This window comes from Epinephelus fuscoguttatus, linkage group LG20 (assembly GCF_011397635.1).
Source record: "Epinephelus fuscoguttatus linkage group LG20, E.fuscoguttatus.final_Chr_v1".
In the NCBI taxonomy this organism is placed as follows: Eukaryota; Metazoa; Chordata; class Actinopteri; order Perciformes; family Serranidae; genus Epinephelus; species Epinephelus fuscoguttatus.
This window is the reverse complement of record NC_064771.1, coordinates 21,963,235-21,974,497: the sequence shown is the minus strand read 5'-3', so window position 1 is coordinate 21,974,497 and position 11,263 is coordinate 21,963,235. Positions and strand designations below refer to the sequence as shown.

Sequence of the window (11,263 nt, the reverse complement as noted above, 5' to 3'; positions counted from 1 at the left end):
TACCAAACGAACAACAAACCTACCTACGTACATACGTTCCTAGCTATCAATCTACCGACTGACCGACCTATCTACCTACGTACGTACCTACCTACCTATCTATCTACCAACCAACCAACCAACCTACCTATGTAGGCTATCTATCTTTCAATTGACTGACTGACCAATCGACCGACCGACCTACCTATCTATTGACCAACCGACCAACCAACCTATCGACCAACCTACCTATCTATCGACCTACCTACCTACCCAACCCACCCTTCTATCTATCTATCTATCTATTTATCTATCTATCTATCTAATTCTTGTACATTCATGCTTTTTCCTGCATCATATCTTGCATGAATTTAAGATCATTCATGTACCCTTACCATAAATTGTTACCAAATATAAATAAATAAATAAATAAATAAATAAATAAATAAATAAGGGCAGTTGTCATGGAAATGTAGATTTTAAAATTTCCATTTTTCCATCAGTTCTTATACACTCCATATTTTTTTTTAATATTTATATTTTATTTTGTTAGATCTTTTTTAGACTCGTCTCAGTTTTCTTTATGATGAGCTTAAATGATCCTTAAAAGGAATTATGTAATATATACTATATATTTAGAGTTGCAGCTGTGAAACACACAACAGAAACAGATTAATCAGATAATGGCTTTATATTCCTGTTACACTGATGAATTACACATGAGAGTTTTAATTAAAACACACAAAAACACACACACACCCAAGATACATCAAACCACAAAAGGAAAAAAAGTAGCATATTCGTCAGTCAGAGTCCCAACAACTCATCGTTTTATTTGGTTAAGAAACCATAATACCATTTTAAAATGTCATTAAAAAACTCTATGTTTGGTGATCTGGGTCGATTCACATCCCTGAAAATGTAAAATGTCAAGTTTTTCTTCCTGTTTAACCTTAAATCTCATTCACATCATATCAAGTGTACAGCATTTCATTATTGCACAAAACTCCATGGAAGTTTTACAGGTACACAGACAGTTAAAGTAAATTAAAAATCTCCTCTGTTACATTTCTAATACTTGTAGCATCAGAAGGAGTAAAGCTCGCAGAACTTTAGACTCCTAATCACAAAGCATTAGCGGATTAGAATTTGATCTCAAAGAATTTCAGGAGTCCAGATACATTAATTACCTCTCAAAAACATCTATACGTTTTTAATCATAAATTAATCTTTTGTTCTTAGAGCAACAAATAAACAGATTTTTATAAACATGTTTGCTTATTAACACTTTCTTCTCTACTCCCTGAGAAACTAAAACACTGAAAAGGAAATTTCCAGCACTTGTAGAGTATAATGTTGTTTTTTAAGGCTAGAAGAATTTCAACAATTAACAAGCTTATTACTTATCTGATTTACTGCTTTTTATCAGCACCCAAACTTTCTTATTGTTAACTGCAATGGCTTGAAAAGATATTCAGTATCTGAATAAAAAAATGAATGCAAACAGACCCTTAATTATTCAATACTACCTCTGGCCTACTAGTTACTACACAGGACTGATATCAGTGACTGTTAACTTGTGTGTACGCTAACATGGGAACCTTAATCGGGCTCTAGAAATAAACAAATGCACAGTATACATGCCCCATTAGAATCTGAATTTAAACAGCTTTTTGTAAACAGGATGGAAAAATAAACAAGATATTTCACAATTTCGTGAATTCAAACAGAATAAAAATGTCCTTGTAAACCACCTTAACGAATACAAGTGCTCCTTATCTATATAATTCAATATATATTCCAGTCCCTGTCATGGATTAAGTGAGGCAAAGTGAGGTTACATGTTGAGTTAAGTATGCAAAATATGCTGAAGAGGCTGAAACCTTCATCATCACAACACTGTAGCTTACGGGGAATACATTCAAACACAAAGAAGGCTTTTCAGAGACTATTAATCCTCTTCAACCTAAACAAATAGCCTTTTAATAATACTTATATTCACTGGGAGTTTTAATAGGGTACAAGTACATTAAGTGCTACCTAATAACTACACAAATATAATTTAAAATCCTCAACTGGTACTTTGCATTACACTTTGTTTCATTGTTTCAGAGTCACAGGGTATAATGTTGGGCCAAAGTGCAGGCGTATGGCTACGGCGTTCCCTTTGGATCTCATGCTGGTGTAGATTACCATTGTATAATCAAGCCCTAGATTAGGTATCAGTAATGAGTGGCGGCGAGAGCACAGTTACAGTGTATGAGTCTCTGTCACCTTATCCCTGCTCTGTGCCGTCCTTGTCCCTGCCTGACACGACATGTGTGGTCTTTTGTCCCAGGTAGTGCTACAACACCTGATATACTTATGTGTCCATCGTCGAGGTTTTCAAAAATAAGCCTGTCAACACAAAAGGCCCTCAAGAATGGAATAGCTGATGCTGTTGGTCGCTAAAATACACTGTTACAGTACCTGTGACAAACAGTTTCACAGCTAGGATTGCTCAAAAACATCAGATACAGTGAAATAGTCAAATGTAAAGTAAATTACATTCATATTGAAGGAGATAGTGTTTTAAATGAGCTGACTGCATTGGATTCAGGTCACTCACGAGACATAGCTTTGGATAAGATCCTTAGCATTTTGATCAAACTCGAAACTAGACCTTAGAGCATCATCAGTACTGTTTATCTCCATTATTGATCATGATAATCTTGACAAGTGAGCTCATTTATTTCAGACTCTTTCAATCGGGAGTCAAGTTCTAATACTGCATACACACTTAAAACCAGTCTACCAGTACCAGCCTTGCATTAAAGGAATAGTTTGACATTATGGGAAATGCACTTATTTGCTTTCTTGTTGAGAGTTAGACGAGAAGACCAATAAAGCTCTCTCGTCTGTACGATAAATATGCAACTGTTTATCTGAATTGAAACAGGTTTGGGGACCTCAGAGTTGCATCTCCACTCTATGCAGATGATGTGGTTCTGTTGACTTCATCAGCTGAATGTGAAGTGGTCGGAATGAGAATCAGTACCTCCAAGTCTGAGGCCACGGTTCTTTGCATCAATGCATTACTCTCTCTGGGTTGGTGAGGGTTCTTGACCCAAACGGATGAGTTCAAGCATCTCAGGGTTTTGTTCAGAAGTGAGGGCAAAATGGAGTGTGATATGGACAGGCGGTTTGGCGCAGCGCTAGCACTGATGCGGGCACTGTGTCGAATGGTCATGGTGAAAAGCTGGAAGGCAAAGCTCCCAGTGTATTGGTCCACCTATGCAGGCTTGGACTGGCCATGGGCAATCAGGCCCACCTTGTGGGTTGCAAGGCCACCACAAACAATGTTGGAGAAAAAACTGTAGAGAAAAAAATGAAAGAGAGATTGGCCGATTGCAGCCCATCTGATGTTGGAACGGCCCATCTGATTGGGGGTTACACGGTCCCAAAACTGACAGTAGACTATTTATACTGTAAGGCAGGTGTGGCCATCATCACCTCCCCCCACCCTTTCAAATGGAGCGGTCCATCATGTGATGTCACAGGTAAAGCAGGAGAGGTCAAACGGGAAATGAATGAAATCAAGACAGAACAAGTGGAGTAGGTAGAATGAAAATACAAACTAAATGGATAAAGGAGCAAAAAAAACAAACAAAAGGTGGAGCAGAAAAAGTCAGAGACAAAAAGAAAGACATGCTCTGGGCTGATGTTGCAAAGTGTTTTTAACGTTAGCAGCAGTGATGACGATTACAACAGTCTGCTGCAGCACCAAATAAGGAGCAGGAGGAGGAAAGAGTGATGTGGACAGATGAGCAGTAGCAGGCTGATATCAGAAGAGTAACGCTACAGGCCAAGGGCAAGAAGAGGAGAGCAGGTAGCAATGGGGCTGGTCCAGAGAAAATTTGCCAGGGCCGAATTTTGTTCCCAGTCCGACCCTGCATCTATATTACAACCCTCAACTGTGGTCCTGAGCTTTGGGTGGTGACCAAAAGAACGAAATCCCGGATACAAGCGGCCAAATGAGTTTCCTCTGTAGGATGGCTTGGCTACAGACTGTGGGTGTGCTCTGATCAGGATGCCTCCTGGGTGCCTCCGATAAGAGGTTTTCCAGGGACATCCAACTGGTAAGAGGTCATGGGGTAGACCCGCAACATGCTAGGGGGGTTATCTGACCTGGGAATGCCTCAGAAACCCCCAGGAGGAGCTAGAGAGCATTGGTGAGGGCAGTCTGGAGTACCTTGCTCAGTCTGCAGCCCCCGCGATGTGGCCCTAGATAAGTGGATTAAAATGGATAGATGAAAACAAGAGAGACAGCTAGCCTTGCTCAGTCCAAAGGTAAATATTCACCTTTCTGTTCCCCTAAGACTCACTAATTAACATATTAGGTGTCACTTGTTTAATCTGTACAAAAACCAAAGTGTAAGAATCACAATTTATCATCTTATGTGGGATTATTCTTGCATTCATAAGCTCTCTGTATGGTCCCATTTCCCAAATGTGTTAAGTTGTTTTTCCAACTTCTGTTTGTTTGAGCTTGATAGTCGTTATGTGAAAACAGCATGAATGCTACAAAGATGTGTTGTATTTATTGCTCAGAGTGTTTCATGTCTCAGTGAGGACTTAATCCAAGTATGCTGAAACAGTTTGAAGCTTATTGCTGCACCAGTGCATTCCCTAAAACCACTTAAATATTGCTTTGCTTTTATCATGGTTAATGCTAATAAATAACCTTTCTAACTAATCTGATGCACTCTTTTTGGGCAATGGTTACAAGTGTAACCATATTACTAATTAAATGTGATAACATCAAAGTTGTGTACCAACATTTCTGCTGCCTTTCTGAGTTGTTTTTCCAACTTGAGGGGACGTTCAAGTGACTTTTCCCTGTTGGGAACTCATTTTACTGATTATTCCAACCCCACATGAATGCACCATGTGTTCTGGACTATTTCTCAGCCAGGTGCAGTGACTCCTGGAGTCTCAGCTGGTTACCTTGCAACTGCTCCCACCCAAGAAAAGTGCTGCACATAATCCACACATAACACAGTAATTGTCTTCTGTTTGTTTTTGTATGGATTCACACAGTAAGATATAACATGTTGATTATTCAGCTTTAAAAGCGCTTGCAGTCAGATTCTGTTGCATTTAGACAGAGTCAGGTTAGCTGTTTGCCCCAGTTTTTGGTCTTTATGTTAAGCTAAGCTAACTGGCTGCTGACACCAGCTATGTATTTACTGTGCAGACATTTTTTTTAAATAAATCTAACCCTCCATAACAAAGTAATTAAGTGCATTTTCAAAAAAAATGAACTATTCCTTTAAAAACGGGTGATTCAAATGGTGTAGCTGGGATAAAATCACACATATCCTGTTGCTCACCGGGACTAGAGCTGGTGCACCTTTGCAGTATTTGTCCCCCTTCATCACTCACTCTTTAACACACAGACACACACACATAAAATCCTGTACTTCTATCTTTGTGAGGACCCTCAGTGACAATGCATTCTCTAGGCCCTTACCCTAACCTTAACCATCACAACTAAATACCTAACTGAACCCTAACCAAAACCCAAGCCTAACCTGAACCCTGAAACCAAGTCTTAATCCTCAAACAGGCCTTTGAAAAAGTGAGAACCGGCCAAAATGTCCTCACTTTGCAAAAATGTCCTCACTCTGTTGCTAAAATATATTTTTTGGTCCTCACTTCGTAGCATGTACAAGTATAGACACACACACACACACACACACACACACACACACACGCACACCTCATCTCTCCTCCATTATTTTCTTCAGGCAGTCCACTATGTCCTTGCCGCTGACCCAAGGAATTATGTTAGCCTTGAACTTGGCTGCCTGGGACTGCTGCATCTCCAGCAGCAGTCTGTGCATGGGGAAGTCCCTCCTGGGGAAGGCTGTGTCCCGGGGCCCCAGAGCCAGAGAGGGACAAATATCATTGGCCCCATCTCCAATATAGAACACCCTTTGGAAGGGAGTACCGCCACGCTCCTTTTCCCTGCCTGCCAGATACTCCCGAAGGATCACCTGCTTGCACATATTGTCAGGACAACGGGAGCATGAGTGGGAGTGGAAAGGGAGCAGCTCGAGACGACCAGTTGCATCAAAACTGGCCGGGTTTGTAAAGATCTTCCGGAAAAGCTGGCGCACCCCAGCACGCTCCAGCCACGTCTCGATGAAGAACATGTTGGCGTCCGAGACCACCGCCAGCTCAAAGTCCTGCTGGTGGCTCTGCAGATACTGGAAGAGCCTAAGGAGTCCAGGTGTGGGTGGGATATTCTCCACCGCTGACTGGATGGAGTCCTTAGACACACCCTGCTCCGCCATATACACCAAGACCTTCTGCATGTGCTCGTTGTAGTGCCCCTCCCTGTAGCTGTTTCTCAGCCAGTCAGGGAGCCGTTGGCCTGGCAGAGCACGCAACACAGCATCGTCACTGCTCTCATTGATGATGGTCTCGTCAAAGTCAAACAATACCAGGAAGCGCTCTTGTTGTGGCGCTGCGTGGGGAAGGTTTGATGGAGTGGTCATCTTTGGTGTGTGGAGGAAATGGCGACTGGTCTGCCTCTAGGAAAATAAGATGATAAATTATCAGTATGCTTTTTTTCTTTGTCAAGGACAGAAGATACTGAGGAGTACAGTTTTATTACACCCTACTTGAAAAATAATATGTTAATAGCAGGCTGCCATTTACAGTATGACATCACACTGTGTCCAGGGCTCAGTTAAACTGCAGCAGTGAACCAGCCAACGTATAAATACTCTTAATTAGGCCATATGCTGTAGGGGAACAGATGTTTACAGCAGGAAATGAAGGGAGTAGAGTTTAAATCAAACAACATGTAAACAGGATGTTAATCACACTTTGCGAAAAAAACAACTTCGTCCATTTTCAGGAGATATATACAGCACATAATTCTTCACTTCCTTTCCTCAACACAGTTTTCCACACAGACATTCCTGCATTCCTTCAGGACTGAGGGGGGAAAACTTTTTTTTTTTTTTATACGTACACGCCAGACGTCAGATCAGAGCCAATTCCATATTTATATAGCCGCTATATCCTCAGCACAAGGCTTTCACTGTTGCAGGCATGTGGTAACTTGAGTGAAGAGGGAGCTGTTACGTCACAGCATACCTTTACCATAAATGGAACAAATATGAGTGGGAATGACAGCCAGCAGGGAAGAGACATAAGAAGTTAATCTACTTACAACTGCTTCATGTGATGGATTTAGATATTATTGTATATTATACTTGTGTTACACATTTCAGAGAACATACAGAATGGGTCTTTTTTTTAAACTCAGTTTAGGCCTACAGGTCTGTACTGCCCTTCAAAGACAAAGCCAGAGGTAGGACCAAGTCATTGTTTTGCATGGCAAAGTAAGTCCATGCAATGAGGTCCCAAGTCGAGTCCCAAGTCCTAAACTTTAAGTTTGGAGTCCTGAACAAGTCATAATGCTCTCCTCACCAAAATTCTGTTTTTAAATTACAAAAATGTGAGTCTTTGAACAGAAAATCCCGCACACTGCTCTTGCTCAGCTTCACAGTTTATTAATAACACTAACGTTTCCGCCCTCCTGGACCTTCATCAACAGTGTTCAACACCGTTGTTTCAACTGAGCTTAAATAGAAACTGCCCTAGCCGTTTCACAGGTGTGTACAGATATGAGGCTGTAGGTGCGTTTCTCAATAACTGACAACAGCCTGTGCACCATGTCACAGAACTCCCAAACGAAAGAACAAGGACACAAGAAACACACAGGAAAAACACAGAAAACTCTCCACACAACAAAGGCTATCAACAGGATTATTTACCAAAATGTTGACCTTATGAATGAACACATTGGCCTTGCAGCTTTCATTAATCATTCAAAATGTTCAACATTATATACTCTCATGCTATGTATCATAAATTCCCCAAATCCATTATAATTTCTTGTGCCCTTGTTCTTTCATTTGTGGGATATGTGACATACAGTGCACAGGCTGTTTCTATTTAAGCTCAGTGTTGGACACAATGGTGTTGAACACTCATGATGAAGATACAGTAGGACTGAAAGCTGCAAGTGATATTTTTCTGCACACCTGCATCTGAGACAGTTGGATGTGCGAATACCTTTCTTCAAACAAATTACAAAACTTTAAAATTGTTATGTGTTGAAACAAGAGCAACGTAACTTAATCACAAAAAAAGTCATGCTAACATCGCACTTTTGGAGTGTGTAGCACTATTAACTAGAATCACAATTAGCTTACAGCACCTGCATTAGCTCGCTAGCTACGTTAACTTCAACATCTTCTCCGGCTCTTTGTGCAATTTCAAATGTTGAACAAAGTTGGAAGTTGTTGCGTCTCTGTCTATAATATTCGACCCGCTTGTTGTGCATACTTTTTGTTGACGACTGAGTCATTTCTGTTCACAAAATTAACCTTGGTATCATTTTTAACAACTGCCACCCAATAACGTAACATCAGTTCATGGTTGTCTCCCTCAAGTTGACTGGATGTTGTCAGATTGGTTAAAACAGAGTGGGTTTGAGAAAATAAGTGTCGACTTGCTGTAAATAATTAGTGGTAATATAAGCTGATTCAGAAAATGAAGGGGAACTAATTGAGTCGTGGCACACTTTTTAAATAACATAGTCTTCCGTCACTGGGCTCAGGGGAAAGTGTCAAGTATTTTTCAAGTGAAAGGGCTCAAGTTCTGGTGAGGTCACAAGTCACTGGTGTTAAAGTCCAAGTTGAGTTGCAAGTCTTTTATATTTTGTCTAGACAAAAAAAGTCTAATGACTCAAGTCCACACCTCTGGCCAAAATTCAGTAACTTCATTTTTGTTTGAAAAGGAGGAACAGAATCTTTGACATTTGTTTCAATATCTAAAAATTATGATGCCATAAAAGTTTTTAATTTTGATGTGAACAAATTCGCAAGTGCAAGAACACAGAGATAAAAACCATAATGTAGTGACTGCAGCCTGGCTAGTAGGCTAGCTGGTAAGATAGCTTTAGCTAAAGCTAATATACCCTTGTTTTAAACTAAACTTTTCCTCCAACTGAATAATTGACTTTGAGAAGCCAACATTAAGTTTGTTACACCAAAAAGACAAGGCAGTAGGGATATTCAACTTGCTTTGCCCGGGGGCCACCTTTGCAAAATGACAGGAGGCCAGGGGCCACTTAATAAACAAGCATTAATAATACTTGTAGTATATATATATATATAATAAATCAATTGCATGTTTTCAACTTTTCAACTTTTGCAGTCCTCAATCATCTTTACCAAGGTGCAAATCTAGTCGCGGCAGCCCCGCACAGGTCAGGTGTACACAAGGGTGTTTCTAGGATTTGAGGACATTCAGGGCTGAGCATGAACCTCTGTCTTGGGGTCTGGGGGATGTTTTTCGGCACTTTTTTTGATAAACAAGCTCTATTCTTACGGATTTTATGCACTCTGGCACCTTATTGACAAAAAAAATCCCAGTGTGAATGAGTTCATTTTCATTGTGAGGGCGACCTGGCACCCTGCCGAGGGCCAGATTTGGCCCGCAGGCTGTAAGTTGAGTATCACTGCAGAAGCTGATAAAGATCATCATGAGGGTAAAAAAAACAAAACACACTAGATAAGATGGCAGATTAGCTAGAGTAGTTCAGCAGAGTAGCAGTGGGCTAACTTTTATTTTTGCACCCTCTGAATCCAGAATTCACAAATTTCGACATGGTTAAGAAACCTGAATCACTAATTAGCTGGTTAATTACTTCAAATGGACAAGAAAGCTTTGTGTAAAGTCTGTAACAACTGTTGAGACATAAAGTTTATGTCTTACACCTTATGTAGGCCTATCAGTTACACACTGTTCTGCTCTCTGCCTTTGTAAAGCAGTATACAGTATACAGTTACTTGTTATATGTAGTTTAGTATTTCACATGGAAAATGCATCCTTGTAAAATAAAATGAATTGTTATAGATTACATCACCTAACTGTATAAAGCCGGCTAATTCAAATGTAACTCCACCTCAACCAGCTACATTTAATACTATTAACTCATCAGCAATCAGCATTATTAACAATGATATAATGATATTCTGCATGATGAGTACTATGCTGTTGATGCTGTGTATCTTGATAAGTCAAGAATCACTGTGACCAAGTTTTAGAAACGGACAAACCCCTCAGATATGCTACAAAATGACATGTATTTACACATATGTTCAGAGTAATAGAAGAAACATACTTCACTGTAGCTACTACACTACGTGTCCTGACAAGCTTATCATTAAGAAGGTCATATGCCAGAATAGGCTGTGCCCAGTTTCACAGGCATCTACATAGATAATTACCTAACAAAGACACTTGGCCTCAAACGATTTAATCTAACAGAAGAAGCCACAAAACAACCATTTTTATACAAAAAGCGTATGTTATATTTATGAAATGTCACATAATTAAATGCATTTTATATAATTTTCCTGTGTTTTGCCGGTATGTTTGGGCTAATGAGATGCATTCCTACCGTTTGCTATGACAATGTCAGCTCAGTGACAGTGTAATATATAAATAACAGCACACCAGCTGGTGCTCAGTAATGAAAAACGTCCTGCAACCTGCAGTTCGGCTGCACCGACGCATTGTGCAGAGTGAGCGTATATACGCCTGGTGTCCCTCACATTATTTATAGGACATATTTACACACTGAGCTTTCTAATTTTAACCCGCAGCGGCTATTCCTGTGTGTGTGAGAGAGGTTACCACTCAAAGTCATTAGTGCGGCTCTGTCAGGAGTCGTTAGGCTGACCGGGTGTGTGTCCGAGCGGCAAAGATTGGAAGGCGCATTCACAAAGGAATATCACACACACAGAAAATAAAGACAGGATAATAATATGTGCAAGATAAGATAGAAATTCAGGCCTACCGGCGGTGGGCATATGAGCGGGGATGGTAGGCTGCTAGGTGCCCGGCTCCGGAGACCGCATCCCAGTGACGCGGCAAGATTTTTTAAAGGAGACTCCCACAGCAGCTCAGAGGGTATTCCCATTTAAAGCCACTGCGTCAAGGCAGACAGCGGAAACACGGAGCTTCCGGCGTGACCTTTCAAATTAAAGGCTCAGGAAGGGGACATTCTTTTCATTGATGTGAAGAAATATTAAACAGAACCATCCAACAACCAAACTTACCTTTCATTTAATTTCAGTTCACAATTTTATTCACAAAACAGATAAACAAAAATAAAAGAATAAAATTCATTCGTTCATAAAAAAATAATGGAGAT

The 11,263-nt window shown here is 40.4% G+C and overlaps 1 protein-coding gene across 1 annotated transcript; it reads right to left on the bottom strand.

Annotated features, from left to right (window-relative positions):
• Positions 1-692: 692 nt before the first annotated feature.
• Positions 693-11,009, bottom strand: LOC125880873 (probable phosphatase phospho1). The gene is made up of 2 exons (XM_049563683.1): positions 10,907-11,009; positions 693-6,557 (listed from the first exon to the last, which is right to left on the bottom strand). Exon 2 carries the CDS (start codon positions 6,519-6,521, stop codon positions 5,742-5,744), a length of 780 nt encoding a protein of 259 aa, XP_049419640.1. The 5' UTR covers positions 6,522-6,557; positions 10,907-11,009; the 3' UTR covers positions 693-5,741.
• Between the last annotated feature and the right edge of the window lie 254 nt (positions 11,010-11,263).

Coding starts and splice junctions, on each gene's coding strand:
- LOC125880873 (XM_049563683.1), bottom strand. CDS start 6,521: ATGACCACTCCATCAAACCTTCCCCACGCAGCGCCACAACAAGAGCGC.